Source organism: Colius striatus, chromosome 1 (assembly GCF_028858725.1).
Source record: "Colius striatus isolate bColStr4 chromosome 1, bColStr4.1.hap1, whole genome shotgun sequence".
NCBI classification, from domain to species: Eukaryota; Metazoa; Chordata; class Aves; order Coliiformes; family Coliidae; genus Colius; species Colius striatus.
The window spans coordinates 157,490,443-157,511,949 of record NC_084759.1 but is presented as its reverse complement, the minus strand read 5'-3'; the positions used below and the strand labels follow the sequence as shown (position 1 = coordinate 157,511,949).

General features: G+C 34.8%; 1 protein-coding gene across 4 annotated transcripts in view; it reads right to left on the bottom strand.

Moving 5' to 3' along the window:
• The window catches only part of ANKS1B (ankyrin repeat and sterile alpha motif domain containing 1B), a 431,515-nt gene that overhangs the window by 214,835 nt on the left and 195,173 nt on the right, over positions 1–21,507 (bottom strand). For 3 of the 4 annotated variants that reach the window (XM_061988906.1, XM_061988958.1, XM_061989065.1), the window contains 2 exons: positions 11,912–12,495; positions 9,999–10,071 (listed from right to left, as the gene is read on the bottom strand). In XM_061988906.1, the coding sequence (XP_061844890.1) occupies positions 9,999–10,071; positions 11,912–12,495 (657 nt within the window). Of the gene's footprint in view, positions 1–9,998; positions 10,072–11,911; positions 12,496–16,865; positions 16,899–21,507 lie in introns of all 4 variants that reach the window. The other variant, XM_061988983.1, reaches the window with a different exon arrangement.

Here is a 21,507-nt window from a genome sequence, read left to right as displayed (position 1 = left end):
TCTGACCATCGTGTCCTCAGCCAATAAATGATTAAAATACTTTGTCTACATCTTTTACGGCTATATGTCTTCCGTTCTCTATTATTTTGTAATCTAGTCGATTATATACACTTAAGTTACCATTCAAACAATTCAAACTGGAAATATTTGTAAAAGAAATATGAAGATTGGTATGCAAGAGAGGACTGCAGCACCTTTCCTATGAATAGAGGTTGAGATAGTTGGGGCTGTTCAGCCTGCAGAAGAGAAGGGAGACCCTAGAGCAATCTTCCACTACCTAATAGGACCTACAAGAAAGTCAGAGGGATTTTATTACAAGGCTATATAGCAACAGACAAAGCATAATGGCTCCAGACTGAAAGAGGGTAGGTTTAGATAGTAGGAAGAAGGAACAGGTTGCCCAGAGAGGTGGTGGGTGCCCCATTCCTGGAACTTTTCAATTTCAAGTTGGATAGACCTTTGAGCAACTTGGTGCAGTGGAAAGTGTCCCTGTCCATGGTAAAGGGTTTGGAACTAGATAATCTTTGAAGATCTCTTCCAACTCAAACTATTCTATGATTCCATAATTCTATGAATAATTCATGAATAGAAATTCATGTGTAAAAACATCAGAAGAAACAGTGCTACAAAAGGTTAAAGTTATGGACTCTATAGATAAGCAAGGACACAATTGACAGTGTTAAAACACTAAGGGATGTATTTCTGTCAAGGCAAGAAGGATTGTGCTCTTAAGAACGTCAATGATTTATCTACTGAGGTCCCTACGCTACATAGGGCAGCCACAACATTAAAGCATATTTTGTGTCATATTCATCTTTCTGTTATTCCAAAAGGGAGAATCTAGCCCTAAAATATCCAAGATAAGGAAGCAAAAACAATGAGCATCACTGAAGCAAACCAAATTTTGTCTCAAAAAGATGGTAGTGTAGCAACTGTTAACTCTTAAAGATCTATCCAAAAAACAGTTTGCTATTGCTAAACAAAAGGAATCCAGTAGGTGCAACGAGAATACAATAGTCAGACTTCTATGTCACAGACAAGTGACCATGAACAGGTAACTAGATCCCACATGTATTCACTCCTTGGTGCTTTTGGGCACTGAGTAAAGGACATCCATAAGGGAACATGAGTGACTGTAAACAGTTTTCCCTGAAACAAGAATCACCATAACATTTCATATTAACTGCAGCTGCAAGAACTCCCCCCAGCAGTTCTGCCACTGCAACATGAAATTCCACATTCACTTTGCAGCTAACAAGAAGTGCAGAGTCAAACCCAAATGTGTGGCTCTGTTCCCTGCAGTGCAGTCCTGTAATTGATGGTAAAGAGTTCAGACTGGCAGTTTAAAAATTTGAAACTGCATGTGCATTTCCTATTGAGAACACATCAAATAGCACTGAGAGCGGAGACTAGTTGTTGGAGCTGTCTCTTCTCGTGTCCCTCTTCTGTCAGCTTCTCAGGTTCTCTTTCCTTCTCTTTTTTTTCTCCTTATGATGCTACAGATATTTTAGTCTTTTTGCACAGTACATCAGCTGCAATGGCAAGGTGGGAGTTGGGAGGTCAGTGATGTTATCCTTATTTTACATTCTGGTTTCTGTGGTTGGCTATTGTAAAATTAGAGTGTAGATTTGAAACTGTAAGCTAGAGGTCCCTCACTTTGTAAGAGGGTGCATGGATTATTTTATTAAAATCTATGCATTAAATACACTTTATCAAAATACTTAGTTTAACCACAGTGAGATTTACAAAGGGGAAATAACTGCTGCAAAATAAGACACTAAATTACAATTAAAGTATATACTTTCAAGTATATGACTTACCACTGTGCAAACTACCTTATGCCAACATGCCTACACATATCTAATTAAAATTCTGCCTTAATTAAGTACTTATATTTTATCTGTTTTCTGCCCTTGGAGGAGGGAGGATATTAACAGCTTCGGAGGTAGACCACTTTGCCAAAACTGCAACCATATGGCAGCAAACAGAAAAGGGCCAGCCTAACAAGGCTTCATTTGCTGAAAGAAAGTTTGACTTCTGAGTGAAATTTTAGCTTTTACAGGCAGCTAAGGAATATGAAGCCTTCATGTCTGAGTAGTGGTAGTGGAGCAGATGGAAGAAAACACAGAAATGGAGTATGCAGCTTCTGGCAATCCAAAGGTCTGTGCAATATCCATTATGTGTTAACAGCTGTACATGGCACAACATGATCTCTTACTCCTTTCACTCAGTTTTTCTGGATTGGGCCTCACTTTATTCCATCTTTTCCTAGCCAGCAGAAGTCATGTCTGCTTTGCTTTCCCAAGCTTTGTGGTCAAAAAAACATGCCTCTTGCAAATCTGACAAATAAAATTTCTACCAATATTCCTCACACAGGAGTCATTGATGACAACAGCCTTGGTCATATCAGTAAAGAAGGCAAAATAAATAAAGAAAACAACTTCTGTATGATGACTGCTACAATTGTCCTCACACTATGAAAGATCAGAGAAAGTTCACTAAAAAATCTACCCTAAGTGATCAGTGACTCACTGTCAGTCCCTGGGATGCACTATGTACTACATGACATAGAGACATGTAGGTAGTGGGTGCATCCAGAAGCAATGAAGTATTGCTTGTGGAAAAACTTGACATAAATTGCAGATGTAGGGTTTATTCTGAACACAGTGCAACTTATTGAATCCTGCTACTTTTAAATGAGATATGGCTCATGTGGAGTCAACTCAAGCATAGCTGTCAGTGTTCTGGAGTCTTTTTGGATTCAAAATAGCTCTAGAGGAGTCAATTCATGGTTCTCAGAAATTGTACATATGACAATACATACTGCTAAAGTAAATATTATAGAAGATTCACTATCTCTGTTGGAAGTGGCTTTTTTAATAGGATATAATTCTGTTGCATACACCTCTTCCAGCACCAATCAGTATGAATCTTTGAAAGGCAATCACTCAGCCTCAGTGAGTAAATTTTGAAGACTTAATATTAATATTTAGATATAGAAACTCAATGTGATACTTGTCTCTAAGCATAGGGAGATTGTACCTGCCCTCCAGCGCCCTATTCTCAGCTGCCTAAAGAAATCCTGACTACAGTGCATTCGTATGCAAGCAGCAATTAGGTAGTACATTTACACATAATATCCAAAACAGAATTCATGATTATCAAAACTATAAAATTGTAAATCACACTCCATGTCCAAGAACATGCTTGACAGAAATGCCTCTTTCAAAAGCCCAGCACACTCCTAAACTGATTGCAGATTATTTTGATATTGAATGACCTTCAAAGATTATTTTCTTTGCCGTTATTTTAATTGCTCTGACTTGAAACAATTCTTGCTTTAATCATGATGATGATATGATATCTATTACCCATGTTAAGAAGAATTGTATCTGAAGTAGATTACTTTTTGATTATTCCCTTTCAAGTGACTTCCAACTGTAAGTAAACTCTGAATCACACACCACTGAACAGCTACTGGGCTCCAACTAACACAGAAATATTGTTTTGTGTGCCTTGAAAGAATTTTTTATTGTACAAAAAAAATTATAATTAGACAAAGAAAATACAAGAATTAAGTGTTTCTTCTTTTTATCAGGGAAGTGCATATGGTTGATATTTAAACATATTAACTTTTCTAAATCCTTTGCAAAATGCACATTACTAATCAGTGCAAGTGTCTTCTGAGCCAAAAAGAAAGACAGCTGTTTCATTTATTAAACTTTACGTTGTAGACAGGTTCCATCTAAACCATGTTATCACAGTAGTCACAGAATCATTACAAAATAAACTCAAAGTAACTGAAAATGTTGACTTCATCTATTCAACTAACTCAAGCCAAGTTCAGTTATACACTAGTCATTTATTTTTTTAAATTCTGGCAAATAACCAGAAGACTTTAACACACTGTTGAATGTAACAGAGGTTATAATCTCCCTGACAATCTATTTAGATGCTTTAATATATTGCCTTTATAATTTTGCCTTGGGGAGAAGAGGTGAAGATTAATTTCAGCTACTTTTAGGCAGCTACAGCTGAGAAGGTCCTCTATGCTCCCTTTCTAGATACTTGCATGGCAAATAGCTCTGCATAGATGTATGGATTTTTAGATATGATGAATGATATCAAAGAAAGGCCTGCTTATCTAACTCAGTATTAGTGTCTTGGGCATTGTGGAAATCTGAATTTAGACATTAAGAATAGATTAATCTGTCTGACCTATCAATATTTTCATCAAGCCCATGTTTTTTTTAATTTGCTTACAAGAAAAACATTAGAAAATGTAAAAAACTTAACTGAAGTTCAAATTCTGGGTATCTACTGCACTTACCTTACCTAGAAAAAGTGATAATCACTCCTAATAGGGAATTAAGATTGCTTCAGTAGGTTTGCTCTTGGCAAATCCTTGTTGCCTCTTACTTATTTCTTTGTTATTTTGTAACTACCTCAAGCAGTTTATCCATTCAGTGACTTTCTGATTAACTGAAAATAATTCCCCACATTCTCCTTCCTTTTTCCTTTTGAAGATAAGCTCTACATTGTTCTCTTTTAGTCTGTTAGTACCTCATCTATTCTCCAAGAATTCTAACAGAAACCCACTGAGAGGTCTAAGTTTATTTCAGACAGTTATGTAACACAAAATAAAGTTCACTGAATCAATTTTGAGATACTTAACCTATGTAACCTATTCTTTCCTTATCTGCAATTGAGGGTCTAGCCCTAGGATTAGCTGTACATGTCACATGCTCTCCCATGACCTTTTCAGTAAATACATGTGATAAAAAGTCAGTACAAGTTTTTGCCTTCTCTGCACCTATGAACAGTTCTTGTTTTCCTGCAATACCTCTCATGTGCCAAAGATTCTTTTCTTGTTCTTCTCTTTATTAACATGTTAATATAATAGTGTTTCAGTAAATCTTCATTTCTCTTGCTACTTGCATCTCACCGAGTGCTTTGGCACTTCTGTCTTGTCTGTACAAGCATGTATCAGTCTATCATGCTTAATAAATAGAGAATTTTCCCTCATTATGTCTAGAGTGAAAGAAAAGATGACAATTTATCTGAGCTGGTCTTTTTCTTCACATTGGTGAAGCTCACTTATGGTATTAAGTAGTGTTCTGTTGAAGAACCCATGGATTTCTCTCTAACTTTCATCCTAGAGATTTTTAAAAAGAAATTCTTGAGACTACCTTCTTGAGACATTTTTTTTTCCCCCTGAGCAGGCCATCAGTGTAGTTTCTTTTCCAACAAGTGCTGTGGTAACTAAAATCTCACACTATTATCATCAAGTCCAATGGCTTTGGATACAAATCAAGAACAACCACGTTCTTGTATGTTTTTATGGATATCAACATAAAAAAAAAAAAAAAAGCTTTAACAATCTCAAAACAACATCATATCTTTGAAATACAAGCCAATATGTCCTCTCTTCTTCCCTTTCCCCTTCTTACTGAAGAAGTTATAATCTCTACATGACTGGACTACTAGTGTAATTTATATAATAAATTTTCTACAATGTCAACTTTATCGTATCTTCAATTACTTCTTGTTTATTTCTCATTAATTCTTCTGTTAATCCTTCTCTGTTCCTCCTTCTTCTACCATTACTATGCAAAGAGCTAAGATGTCCGGCAAACTGACCCATGTCTCTTTGCCTAGTCACTTCTTTAATCCTGCCGTAAATACTCCTATCTTTCGTGATGGTACAATTTGCATTACTTAAGGTGAAGAATTTTGTGCTTTCCACATGGTTCTTAATTTGAAGTTCTCTTCTCTCAGAATAGAAATCGTCGTTATATTTAGAGTGTATTTGACTGACACTTGACTGAGACGTGAGAGGAGAAACAATCATCTCTTGAATCTTCAACCTCTTTATCCATTGCCACAGGGTGTGATAAAGACTTTTGATTTACTTACGATCATTCTTGGCAGTACTACTAGTATCCTTTATTATATGCTAGCAATTGGTCAAATCCTTCACAACTGTGCAAATGTGGACCTTTGTGAACAAACACACCAGCCATAATGTAAGTGCAAGGTGATTCAGGTGACCTTGCAAGTCAGCACCATCTTTTATTTCCTCTTGGTAACAGAGGTTTTATACTCCTTGGGACAGTGTTATTTTTGTCTGTTATTTGGATTAATTGTTAGTCCCTGGTCAGTACTCCTGCTTTTGATTTCAGTGGTAAGCTATTCAGAAGTTCAACATTACGTGCCCTCAGAAGACACTGTCATCTTCCACTCTGCAGTTTCAAGTTTCTCCGGTACCTGTACTGTTACTAGACAGAAAGCTCTGATTTAATGCTTGGGATTTTTCTAAATCCATGCTGTAAATGAAGTCCTCATGAACATACTCAGCTAGTTTTGACTTTTTCCTTTCACTGCTCCTCTAATTCCTTCTTAAGAGATCCTTCATGAGACCTAAAATAAGTATTTATAGGTCTCTAGTAGGAAAACAGTCCAAAGTTCCTGTAAATCCATTCAATGGTTTCATCACAAGATGTCATCATTGTTTAATTTTAAATATAGCTATTGAATTATTAGTGTATGACATACTTCTCAATTATTTTTCACTGAGAATGAGACACTATGAGGTATAAAAAGCACTTCATGCTTGGTAGATTAAGAGTATTTGTGCTTGAATTTAATATATTTTTTGTTTTACTAACAGTTCATAAAAACCCTCAAGTATAACATGAAGCACAGAACTAAGTAAATACTGAAATGGAGGATTCTATATCAAGCTACATCTGCTCTTCAGTATCATCAGAAATTTTACTCTCTGCTAAAAAGCTATTAGACAAGGAAAGTGAAGTTTTCTAAATGTAGTTCTCAATAATCTAAACATTTTCAGTTCAAAACTAAGAGAAATCTCTTGTCTTGTACAGCCTGAATATTACATACATTAGTTTTAATGTGTACTGGATAATCTTTTAATTGATATATTTAAATAAAGCTAAGAAAACTCATGTATTTATATATAAATAGATAACGTATTTTAAAAAGATATTACCTGGAACCATTTATATTGATTTATTTAAAACAAAATAATAAAATATATAAATATGTTTATAAATAAATGAATTTTCTTTATTTATTATTTAATTTCTTTATTATTATTACTTGGAACTTAATTTTTATTCCTTAGTATAGGCCAGATCTTTATATTTGGTTGTGTTATGCTTAGCACAGAGCCAGAAGGAAAACAGGGTGAACAAGTTCTGAGATGGAATATAGGTCCTTAGTACTACAACACTTGGGCAGACAAATCTCTTAAGTAAAACACATAGGGATCTAGACCATGCCAACTTCTGTAAAGTAAGTAGACAGGGGTTACATGGGGCATATCTGAGAAGCATTGAGGTACCTGAGACACTTCTTGTCAAGGAATGGTAGGAGCTTAAATAGAAGTATAACACAGAAAAGATGATTTGGTCCAGAAAATGTCAAAGCAACCCCTTTACTGGAGCCAAAGACCTATACAAATCTCTCTTCTTGTATTATCAGTAAGAAAAACCTGTGTGATTAAGTACCTCCTGGAAGTTAATAAATGGTGATTAACACAAACTAAAATCTTAAGTCAAGTAAAATCTGTTAAATATTTTGACAGCACTGTAATAAGTCTCCACTTGATTGGTTAGTCTGCTAACTGTGAGAAATAAAGACTCCTTCTTTTTTGCTAGATAACTCTATTATTTTGTTAATAAACTAAAAAAATAGTTGATATATAACATGTTTTATCTAGTGCATTTAAAGCATTAGATATGGTACTAGTTCCCTTTGCTTTGCTGCCTAACCTGTGTTTGTCTGAACTTGGGAAAGGGAAAAAAAAATGAAAAGTGGAAAATATAGATGTGAAGCTGCATTTAGCCAGCTCTACAGCAGAAAGAAATGCATTTATTATGGTCTACAAGAAGAGCAAAATTTATTATATATTTAAAGTAGTTTTATTTTGATTAATAGCACATACCTTGATTTCTTCATTAAGAGCAAAATCAAATTGTCATTCTAAAGTAGCTAAGAAGCTGACAGAAAGGAAAAAAATGTTGTTTTGCAGGAAGCTGCACACTGAACAGACAAAAACCTGGGACTCAGAGTCCTCTCTGGGAAAAGAAGCAGCAAAGAAAAGAGTCGATCCCCTGATCTGATGCCAAGCGAAAGAGCTGAAGAACCAAATGCCCCCTTTGAATGCCAAGAAAAATGCATGCAGTAGATAACACAAAATGGCTGATTTGTGAGACTTGAGAGGTATTATCTGATCTTAAAGCAAGCAGAAAAAGAAAAGCAGTAGCCAGTCATAGGAAGAGTAATTCTTACACACCACTTGCTTGTGCAAATTTGCACATGCATACTGTTGCTTTCATCTCCTTTTTATAGCTATTACTTGCCATGCAAGATCTTAATGGTTGCCCGATTTTGCATGTGGTGCCTGCAGCAAAAAATAATAAGCAGCAAATCTTGAATTACTGCTAATATCTTCAGAAAATAACTATCTCCAAACCTAGAGTTGCTCTGTAAGTAATTGTCCCTTCCAACAGAAAGAAAGAAAAAAAGCCTGACAGGACAAAGAAGGACCTGCCTGTGCAAAGAAAGGCAATGAAGCTGATGAGGGGTCTAGAGAACAAGTCCCAAGAGGAGAGTCTGAGGGAACTGAAGTCGTTGAGCCTGGAGAAAGGAAGATTGAACAGAGACCTTAGCACTCTCTACAACTACCTGAAAGAAGACTGTAGCCTGGTAGGAGTCAGTCTCTTTTCCCAAGTAACAAGTGACAGGACAAGAGGAAACATCTGCAAGTTGTGCCAAGGGAGGTTTAGATTGGTTATTAGGAAAAATTTCTCCACCAAAAGGGCTGCCTGTGGAACTGGTTGAGTCATCATTTCTGGAGATACTCAAAAGATGTGAAGACATGGCACTTCAGGGACATGGTTTAGGGGGGTGTGTGGCAGTACTGGGTTAACAGTTAGACTCAATCTTACAGGCCTTTTCCAAAGTAAACGATTCTGCGTTTAGCACATTTCATGGTATTGTCCCTTACTATCTTATTAAAAAATAATCTGAATCTGCTTGCTATCTGCAACTATATTTGCATTAAAATAAGTTTTCTCTTTTTCCTAGAGTCCTTGCTCACTGACCAGCTACTGTTAAAATATGTGATAAATACAATTTTAATTAATAAGACATAGTTTCATCCTGTACAGGTATAATGCTCTATAAAATAGACAGCTGTCATAACTGAAAAAGCAAAAAATTAGTTTAAGTGGTAAGGTACATAGTTTCCTGCCCCATACCTAAATCCAAGTAATTGCATGCAGTTGCTGGCAGGGATATACCAGTACAAGTGAGTTGGTATAGCTGTGCCTCAAGGCCAAATTATTCACACGTACAAGTCAGTTTCTTTTCCATCAGTTAGGAAGAAGACATAATAATTTTTTTTCAAAATTTTTATCAGCACAGCTGCTCAGATTTATGCTGACACACCAACAGGTTAAGCATGACTTGGAGTTCTTACAATGCACTGTAGTAGGGAAGGTTTGCAATTTTTCCCATCATTGCTAACGCCAGTCACTGGCTGTCAGCAAGATTTTCAGCCTTGTGCCAAATATTTGATAGAATCTACGTTAGATAATATCATGCTTTAAAAGGTGTCATCAGCTATTGGATTATATATTTTCAGAGTCCCGTAAATCCAAACAAAAATTTAGTTGACAAAGATTGGAAAATATTCCCCTAGTAGAAAGCTTCAATACAAAGATATTTACAGAATACATTCTCTGATAAGATTTCAAAACACCATTAATGACTCCAATATGCTATTTAAAGTAACAGCTCCAGGATACTAGGCCTAATGCATCTCTAACAGTAAACAAAATTGGTCCTGTTCATGGTTATTCAAATATCTACAAACGATTTCAACACAGTGGGTCACTTGGCAGTGTCTTATCCACAACTTCCCTATAGATAGATAAGTAAAATAAAACAAGTTAGTTGGTTTTCCTTACTTGTATTGTGATCTTTCATCTCCCCCAGTCCAGTATTAATTCCAGCATCTATTGAACTCATGATTTTATCGATCTGCAAAAGAAAGAACAGTGAAAACAATGGATGGGCCCCATCTTTGTTATTTTAGTTTAGTTTTTCATGCATAAATTTGTGGCATTATTACTCTCACAAGGAAAACAACAATCAAGATTGCAAAATGTGAAAATCAAAGGTAGGCAACTAATTTCTCTGCTTTGATTTTTATTTTGCAATGTTTGTGCACTAGCAAAAGCTAAAGCTTAAGACCAGTATTTCTTCTACTACAGTAGAATTCCTTTCAGACTTTGGCTATCTAGGTATAACCACTAGAAGTCTCTTTAAGCAGTAATAGTAACACATGAGAATACTGTTTTGTGGGTTATAAGGTACTAAAGCAATTATTTAAGATTTCCAGACAATTTTGTACCTCCCTTTTTCCCATCTGCCCCAAGGCCACTGAATAGGCACGAAACATAACTATGTCCCCACATACTGCAGAATGATAACTGTTTGTGAAATAGCACTATGTTGATCCCAAAACTCATTTGCATATTTCTAAATGATATTGAATTTGTTATGTCAAAGGTATTATAACTGTTTTATTTTCCATAAGAACAGAACAAAACATGAATCAAAAGTCTGATGTCTAAGGTAGCAGACACAAATAACCAGGTTTTACTGAACTTAATATTACGACTATACTGTCTCCTTTTTAAAAACTATGCGTCACTAGTGACAAGAGAAGATCTGGGAATTATGTGAGGATCTGCAGATTTAGACTTAACATTTTTTTATTTTTACAAACTGCATTTTTCTTACTCTTCAGAACAATCAAACCTTGATGTCCCCCTAAAAAGTCAAATTTGGACCTGACTTATGTCAGGATTTCAGAACAATATATCCAAGTTACTAAGATCAAAATCTGATCTTAAATATCTTTATACAGAGAACAACAACAACCACTTTCAGATACCCTATCAAATCAGACTTCTGGATGAGCTGAAAACCTTTTTCTAGAAAAATAATCAACCACACCAACAAGCTCTGGGTTCTTTCTGAAATAGAATAGCACTCTGAAGACATATACCTTCCTCCATAGCAGTTGTTTTAAAGAGTAATGTTTGCTTCTCTGTAATAGCAGTAAAGATCTATACATTTCCCACTCTTTATCTGCCTCAGTAAGATAAGAACTCTTGTGCCTATGAAAAATCATTTAAATTCTTGAAATTTTGCACAGGAGAAAAATAAAATATAAGGTGTCAAAAAATCATTTTAGGTTTTGAATTTGATTTAAAATACAAGACTCTAGTAGGAGCAAACATGTGCACTACAAACTCACTGTGGACATTTCTTTCAATAGTCCTAAATTCATTGTAGCTACTTCACACAGGAGTTCTGTACATAGGCTACATTCCAGTTAGAGGATAAGTTACACAGGGAGAATTTGTAGAATGCATAATCCATCTAAATTTATCAGACTCCTTTACTGACATTTTCTCTTGTCTCTCGCTGGTGAGCATTGCTGTGGTGAGGAATCATTAGCAAATATGTAAATAATGAGGTTAGTTATAAAGAATTTCACCAATTTTATTAATGTTAGTGGTGAGGGCTTTAGTACAAAACAATTTCAGTGTCACAATAAATTGTGGAATTACTTCTGGTTAACTTCATTTGTTATGGAAACAGAGGACTTCATTAAGTGTGCAGAATTTTGAACAGGCACGCATTGCATTTTGTGCTAGCTGTCCAACTACCATACATTACAGTATGACATACTCTGAGTATTTGCAGTTTGGAAGATTCACATTTTATTTCATCTCTGAAACCGAAAACAGTATCAGCATTATTATAAGATTTTTTTATGTTCTTGTAACTAAAAATGAGCAAAACTTACTTCCTCCCATTCTGATGTGAAGGAAGGTGTTCTCTCTGAATTCGCTTTGGAGGACTGTTTGTTTGGTGTGGGTTCACTCCAGTTGCTTCTTGCTTTTTTGTCATTTGGTGGATGGGTGATAAGATTAGAATCAGATTTCGAAACATTTTTGCACAAATGCATTTCAAGCAAAGTCTTTGGTAAAGATCGTATTCTCCCAAGCGTGCATGCTCGCTCCACAAATCCCCCTGTATTAATAACCCATTGTTCATTTATCCTTGTTGATGTGCCAACCAAGGTATGATTTTCTACTGGTTTAGTTTTAGTATGAAATATGGTTCTGTTTACAATTGGTGGCTTTTTTTTCTTAACAGGAGGATCAGTGTTGCTCTCTTTCCGTAGCTGCATCTTCTGCACCGTGCTCTTGCTCAAAATGTTTTTCTCTAGTAGAGCGCTGCACTGGTTTGCTTTGCTGTATAACTGGAGAGGATTATCAGGTGGGTCACATGCAGGTGAAGATCCATGAAGTAAGCCTGCAAACTGTTCAGCAGGGTGTCCTTCAGGAAGTTCACTTTCAGTGGATGTTTCTCCCTGGCAAAGACGCTCTGAAATGAGAGAATACTTTGTAAAAAAAACAGAGTGATAAAATACTATGAACAACAAACTCCTTACTCTCTTCAAAATGGTATGTTGCTTGGTTCTTATATACAGAAAGAAAACATAATTATCCCATGAACTGACATGTTAATTTCTTAAAAAAACACAGTTCTCTCCTTAAAACTTACTATTTTATCCTGACTCTTTGAAAAACAGTCAAAACACTCAGTGCTACACAAAAATTCTAGGAAAACCCTCAAATTTATAAAATAGAATAGATCACTGCTATTCCATCAGCTTGATTGTTTCTCTTTCAATTTCTTATTGAATTGAAATGTATACAAATTGTGCAGTTTAGTAAGATGAATTAGCTAGTTAGTTTGTAGATGGTAAAACCACAAAGAACCAATATTGTCAGGAGTATTGTTAGTATTTTTTCTTTTTATAGTCCTTATAATAATAGTGAATTTACACTATGATATCTTTTTACTGACAGCCTAAAGAATAGATTGGAGTGTTGTTTTTATTTCTGGGAACTTTTGAGAATAGAATCAGAGTAATAGTAACCATTAAAAATAAAGGATAGGAAATCAAGTCTTTCTGAAAGGATTTTATATGCAATTTATTGCACAGACAAAAAAATAACCTACAGAAAAATGCATTTTTGGCACAGTTCAGAGAGGACTGTTAAAAATTTAGAGTTCATTTTATGCCAGTTGCTGTAAAGACTAGGAGGAAAAGAAAAAAAAAAAAAAAAAGATATCTTTTTCTACCTAGTCTGCCTCATTTAAATTGTTGATGTGGATAAAATCACTATATCCACATGATATTAATTTACCACATTCTACTCAAAATAACTTTGTCCCCACTAACAGTTGCATCTGCATCTCTATAACTACCACATTAAAGATAAATACATTAATAGCACGCTTGCTAGAAATTGTATGTTCACATGCAGACTCTAATTGCAGGACCTGTATGGACAGGACTAGCCACCAGAAAGAACAAAACACAATATCATGTCATAATTTGCAAAGAAATCAAGCAGCTTCCTCCTATTTGCTCAAACATCTGCTTGTAGAAAACATCACAAATCTCAAAATATCACTTCTAAAATAAGGCAGTATTTGATTATATGAATGATAGAAGTTTGGCATGTACTTCAAAACACCATCAGCACTTTTACTGGTCAGAAGCTTAAAAATGTAAGATTATATTTTTCTTATTTTTTAGAATACTATGATATTCTTTAGGAAACAACTTGGGACTAGACAGAATTTAAGGAATCAATAATGCCAGAGGAATTTGTTTGGGGAAAAAAAGCAGGGGGAAAGGATGACATGGAACATTTTCATTTTCTTTGATTTCTGAAAGTTGCTGAATTAATTTTATGTCTAAATTTTTGAAGGAGAATGGCTGACTTTGGTGTTTTTCACTTCCAGGAAAACTCAGTAGCTGTGATTCTGCTCCATATTAAGACATCTCATTTTACATATCTACACAGGTAAGAAGTATATAAGCTCCCACCATAGTAACAGATAATACCGGTCAAGTTGGTGGATCCTAGTGAATGATGCTACTCACTATATGTTGTGGTCACCTGAATCACTTCCTGTACTTTGCTTACTGTGTTGACTAGACTGTCAATGACTATAACGGGAATCAGCATGCAGTTTACGTTCAGATACCTACATTTAGATGTTGAAATCTTATTCTACTATTCCAGAGATGTATCTTATAGCTGTGTATTGAACTGATTTCAGACATAATTGCTTTTGCCAGGACAAACTAAGAAAGAATCAGGAAAACCAAAAGTTTACAGACTGGGTTGCAAGGTTTTCCCTGATATCTACATCATAGATACGTGTAGCAAAGATATTGATATATTCCTAAATAAAACTGGTCAATAACTATTACTAGGCTCATGTCCTTGAAGCTAAACCCTCTTCCTTCTCAATACAGAGCTGGCCCATCCAAACAACACTGGTAATGGTTTCTGGTCTTGGCTCAAAGTGCCACTATGTCTGGGTACTGTCTGGGTTAGTTTTATTGAGGAAACTTTGCCTAAACCCACACAACAGCTCAACTGTATAGACTGCCAACCACCAATGTAATCTCATGCCCTGGTTTTGTTCAATTTAGTACTGTAAATGTTTCTGAGAACTCACATTCCTCTGTGGTCAATAAATATGTGTTAGAAAATATTTATATGTCTCACTTTCTAGCACTGCTACAGTGACAGCATATTACAAAATTACATTTGGTTATTTAGTTAGTTGAAGTGGCATCAGTTTGCAATGTATTCAAAGACTATTTTGTGAATCTTTTCAGATTGATTTTTCAGTGTAGTTTTTGTATTGTGCATATATAAGTATATATATTCTACTGTAACTATAATTTTCATCTTTAAAATACCCACACAAACATTTTTAAGGAAGTCAGAAAAGGCAAAAGTGAAGGTTACCTCTGCTGTGTTAGCAGCACTGTATTTCACCTTTAAATGATCACCTACTAATTTTCAAAAAAGTCTTTCCTATGTCATTTAGTGTTCAGAATGAAGTCTGCTCAAAGAAAAGCTCTTCAACATTTCACATCTGTGTTCAAAAATGGTAGTCCTATTATCTATTTACCACACAATGTTCAATTTCTTCTTTGAATGTCTACCTATTCAGCAGCTCTTCAGGTTTTTTACGACACCCATTATCTAAGGGGTTCACAAATATGAACTTATATATATTTACAAGGTGAGGCTGTAATTTGATAGTATCCTAATTTGATAAATGTGAGACAAGAAACAAGGAGATAATGCTGAAAATGTCCACAAATTTTGGGCAACCAATTTGAAACTCTTTAAGATTTGCTTTGTTCAGAATACTTCAGACTGTATAACACAGAATATTTTCAAAGAGCGGTTGCTATTGACAGCAATAGCTCTATGTCAGATCCCTAATGTCTCAAATTCAGCATTCAAAAACTCAAGGAATGCTGTTAATGACTACTTGGATAAAATTTGGTCTGTAACGATCAACATAACAAAAGCTCTGACAGAGACAAAGCCTTGTCTGTGTGACATTCAGCTACCTCAGCTGTCAGTTCTTTTCTTTGATATCTTTTGCTTTAACTAAGAGTGCTGTTAATTATATAGCAAAGGAACCAAAGATCTCATAGCTATGCTTTTTTCATCCCTTGAATTTGAGCAATACAAACCACATCTGTATTGTGCAATGAAAAAAGACAGGGTTTTCTTTTCAGGAAAAAAGTAGTATGTGGTCATGATAAAGGCTAAGAATCAAGGAGCACCGCATGGTGCACTGGATGCAGAGAAGTGGCATCTCCATCCTTGGAGTTTTTCAAGATTTGGCTAGAAAAAGTAATCTCCGATCTGATGTGTCCTACTCCAAACAGGAAGATGGACTAGGTGATCTCCAGACAGTCCTTACAACCAGCACTTTTATGATTCAGTTTTTATTCTGAATCTTTTGACCTTTGAACTGATAACTGTTAAGTCTAATGCTCTTAATACAGATTTGTATTATAATTTTGGTTTTCTAATGCACTTGATGCTTAATACTTTTATGTTCAGAGAATAATGACAGTATAGAGATAGACTATACCACAGTTCTAAATAGTATAGTAGTTTAGCACTCACTGTATTGTTGTAAAATCACAGAAAGAAAAATAATTTAATGCAGTAGGTGTAATCAAGTAATTTGCAAGAGCAAACTTTTGCTTCTTATTCCAAGTCAGTATTTGTTGACCTAAGACCTGAAGCATTAGATACTAAAATATCTCTTCAAACTGCACCATATCTAAAACTGCAACTATGTGTCTTCACTGCTCATGTAAATGTTCAAGATTTCAATTCCAAGATACAATTCTTATTCTATATCCTTGTCAAAATAGGAAACTTTACTTACATAAATAGAAAAATCCTTCCTTGGCTTCTAATAATTACCCACATCTGAGATTTTGTTGTTGCATATTTCTGCAATACATTTTAAGACAACTCATACCAAAATCAATATTTTTCTGAGGCTTAGGAGAGATGCACAAAATATGATATTTTATGTATTATTTTCCATCTGTTTTTAAACTAATCAAAATTCTTGTGTATTGAAAAAAATCCTTTCATTAAGTTGTCTACACCGATGATCTACATTCTGTGTGGTTAGAATTAATCTTAAATCTGCAGATATATCTGAGAAATTCAGACTCTCCATTCTTATTGTGTTCTATGCATTAACTTCATCACGTGCTTTTGAACCTTTTCATTATGCGTGTTATTTTTATTTCTTTCAATCAACTGGAGATAAGAAACAATATGATATGTGATTACCTTGCACAGGTCTATACTTAGTGAATAGAAAGTTAATGATACCAGTTTTGCTTTCTCATGGGCTTTTGAGTATGTCTTCTGAGAATGGACTTCAATAAAGAGCATGGGACATCAGGGAGAGAGAATAGATGGAGAAACCCTTGGATTGAATCCCAATGGAGAGAAGTTCTCTGCTTGTGATTTTTTTTTTTCAAGAACATATAGTTTTGTAATTTTAGAAAAAAGAGATCTTGTTTCTTCATCTGATACTGCTTTACTTGCCATCTTATCTTTTTACTTTTAAATCCATCTGAGTGGATTACTTCTGAAAATCACTGTGATACTGCCATATCTGTGTGGCATGCAAAAAATTACATTTGGAACTACAAATAAATTCAGTTTTACCATAATCTCAAAGCCACAGATACACACTACTATTATCACCAGTTCATATACAACCAAATAGGCATTTAGGCAGCAGATTGCAATTCAATCAGCTATTTATTCACACAGTAGTGCATCCCAGCACATTTGCTTGTGGTACATATATAGAACTCTGTGGAATACCATTTCCCATTTGCTGTATTTGAGAGTTATAATTTACAGATGCTTCATCACTCACATATCTATTTTCTGAATCTAACTCCAAGACTGTAGAGCACATTAAGAAAATCAGGAGCATACTAAATACTGTAAATTTTGCATTCATATAAAGTTGGAAATCAGCTTTTCACATTTGTATTTCAAGAGATTCCATGTTGAAAACTAAAATATATTCAGAAGAGTAACAGTTGTTAATAACAGTAATGAAAAGAGCTGTAATAGATAAATTATAATGACAGTTACGTCTTTAACAGGCAATGCTGTTGCCATGGCACAAGTTTCTAATGTAAAGTAAAATGCACTAGAAATTTGTTCTATAGCTATGGTAACAACTGTATCGTGATACCTGCACTATTAAGTTCTGGTTTTATTTGATCCATAAACATTTTTTTATCAACAAACTCCAAACATATAATACCTGCCTGAAAAGGTATTCTCAGCCCCTTTTTCCAGGTACTCAGTTGATTGACAAAGCCAACAGTCATAAATGAGTAATATTTCTCCATCTATTCTAAAGAGAAGTATTCTTTCACAGAAGAAGGGTAAGCAAATAAGTAATCTTATTTGAATGAAGATTTGGACACAGTAGGATATCTTCAGTAGTGATGATATTGTTTGTATTGTCAAAAAGATATAATAAGTGAGATAATCGGTAAGAAAAGGTACAAGAGAAAATTAATAGTATTTAAAAACTGAAGCAGAAACATTTAGGAAAGCATTATTTCACACTGCAAACAACATGGTGCTCTGACCAAGATCCAGCTTTGATGGCAGCACATTGGCGGCAGATATCTTTGATAAGGCAGTGCAATGTTTTCGCATTCTAGTAGAAGTTATAGCAAGGTAGCATGGACCTGTGAGAGAGATGTAACAATGCAATTACTAAGCAATTAATGAAGAATGTAGGCTTCTACTCTCACTAGCAACACAGAAAAAGAGCAAGAGTGTCCAGCCAGATTGCTGTTTACTCTTCTGCTTCCTCCTAAATGTAAAGAAGCCACCAGGAGGAGGTTTGCAAGGTTGGTGTCAGCAGCATCCATGTTCTTTGCCCAGATTCCAACATCACCGGCTTCTCAAAGCCATACAGTTCCTGAGAAATCACAATAAAAATCTGTGGATTGTGTAATTTGGTCCTTCTAGCTTCATAACTGCCAATTCAATCTCTTAAAATGGCAGTCTGCACTTCACTCTGTTTTTTATGTTAGATTTTACTGCCTCACTACCTTCTTAGTGGTTTCACTTTCCACATTTTACTCATCTGTTTGACAATGACCCATCAGGAAACAGAAAAGATGAGAAAGATTTTGGGGGAAAGATAGTTCCATATGAAGTTTTATGAACATTGCTTGCCAGCCTCTAATGAATAAAAAAGCTTTCATTGAAGAAGGAAATTAGTTGGTAAATGCTACTAATTCTAACCACATTAAAATATCTAAACCTAGCTCTTGCCCAAAATTTCAGCACCAGTATTAATCTGGTGCAAACAGAGTTAATATTAACTCTTATAGAGATGTATTGTCTCTTGTGTATGATTTTAGGAATTTGTTTTGATACTTGTAGATTCTATATTTGAGGAGAACACAGATGTAATTTTTTACATAGATCACAAAGGGTTAATCCTTAACTGCAAAATTCAAGCTAGACAAAAATACAGAGCTGCAGCTGCCACCTCCATAATGCCGTTTCCATGAGGATTTCTTTCTATGTGACTATATAAGGCATGGTTCCTAGACATCTTAATGACAGACAGACCCTTCTAAACCATCACATTTTTACAGCACAAAAATCTGCCTTATATCTACTCATCATAACAAAAATCCTTCAGAAAACTAACATGTTCATTGACAGAAAGTTAGAAGCAGGTAACATAATGATCAATACGCCCCAGGTGAAACACTGGATTAATTCAACACCCTTGTTCAGGCTAAAATTCTACTAAAATATTTCAAATCTACCATGCAGCAAAAAACCCCCAACCCCACAGTATTCCTTTGTAACACTCAAGCACCCTTTCATAAGGAATTCTGAGAAATGAATGGAAATTGATGCAAAATATAATTTTGCAGAAAGATCACGTACAATTGCATTGAGAAATTCTGTGGTAATCTCTTTTTGCAGGAGAAGACTAGCAGTTGAGTGGGCTGTGGCTGTACTCAGAAAGTACAAGTTAATTTGACAACGTAGTACAGCATGGAACAGTAATAGAAGAGAAAGATTTGGTGACACTTCATAACCAAATTCAGTAAAAAGCAATATGAATCTGACAGATGAGCTCTTGAAACTATACCATTTTGTTAAAGACTCGAATGAAACCTTGTTAATTGTGCCACTTTTGATATTTCACATATCAAATGCTAAGAAGGAATAATGAAGTCCTCCAACTTCGAAGGACAAATCAACTGGGAACAAAATTTACTAGTTGTCAAGGCAAAAGAGAGTGGAAAAATAATGGATGAGTTTTAAAATGCTGTTTCTAAAAGAAGATGGTGCTCAACAATTTCAACAGTTTTATTTGTAAGGAAAGATTTGCCTAAGTAACAATTCAGTTTCCCCAAGCATGAGACAAAAGCAGAAAGTATACAAAATATGCCTTCTGGCATTTGCACTGATCATATATTTTTGTCTTTTCTCACCTTGGTACAGAATATATTTCCGATCTGAGCACTACTTTTAAGATGTGATACAAAGTAGTTTGCCTCTGCTTTCTCAACAGATAAGCTCACCTACGCTCTACTCTATATCTTACAATTACATTTCAAAGCCAGCAATAACAAAATCAATGCTTTCATAAGAATACAAACTAAAGGACTACTCATCCCAAATTTAATTTTTACAAAATTTCTTGGCATATAGTAGAAACAAAACTGTAAGGATAGAAATTGTATAAACATTTAAAATATCTTTATCTGTAAAATTACAGGCCACTACTAATTGTACGTACATGCAATCATGGAAGAATACATCCAGAACTGCAAAGTTTCTTAGCTCTATGTGGAACATTTACTGAAATTTTATATAATTACATGTAATTGTTTTGAAACTAAACACTCAAAAATCTTAGTCTTTTAGCAACCTTGCAACTCTCTCTATATTTTTCTTGTAAATTCTGTGTGGGAAAAAGAAGTGAATAAAAAAAAAAATATATTATCTATATCATTTTTCCATTAATGATTTATTTGGGGGTTGCAATTGTCAAAGGAGAGCCCTAAAAATTATTTTAAAAAATATTTATACAACATAAATGTTCTTATTAGGAAAAAAACCCCAATCTAAATTATTATGTGCAAAAGAATTTAGCTAGGAATACTCATTTTCTGGCCAGACTAACAGTATCTGAAATACATTTCCTTCCTAAACTACAGTTATTTGTGAAAAGTAATGTCACACATAGGATGCTTAAAAGCAGCTTTTGTGAAAAGAAAGGAACAGATTCAGGCGACTAAACACAGGTATATAGGCCATTTTAGACACAGTAAGGTATCCAAGGTGATTGCAAGGACTGACAGATGTGACACAAAACTTAATGGAAACCAGCATCTTTCTGGAAAAGGAGCAAGAGGCCAGAAAGGGTATCTTGGGTGTCTAAATTGGTCTATACATCTCTGTTTAGGCACTTAAATTGTCAGGTAAGTAGACAAGAAGTACTAATGGTACAATGCATCTCAAAGAACTCATTAATGTAGAATAAAAAATTGCACATATGCATAAATCCCACTTTAGATGGCTCAGATACACTTAAGTTAGATAGAAACTGAAAACATGTCAGCTTTTTAAGTAATGAGTGTTGGATACTTCTACTAAATTAGTCATCAGGTTAAGAAGTCAGACCACCTGAGCGGCACAAAGCGTGAAAGTTTGGCTGACACCAGATATCAGCTCAAGAAATTTTGGAAGCGTATGTGCATTTGCAATATGGAATTAAATTGCTATGAATAAACTATGAGTGCTAGAAGAGTCAATATGAAGCTTTATTAAGCTACTAGGATGCAGAAGAGCACTAGGTCAATTTCAGATTTAGTTACAGGAAAAATAAGCAGTAGATTGTAACAGCTCAGGCACAGAAGTACAGTGAATATACTTGGAAGACATTTCTTAACTTTCA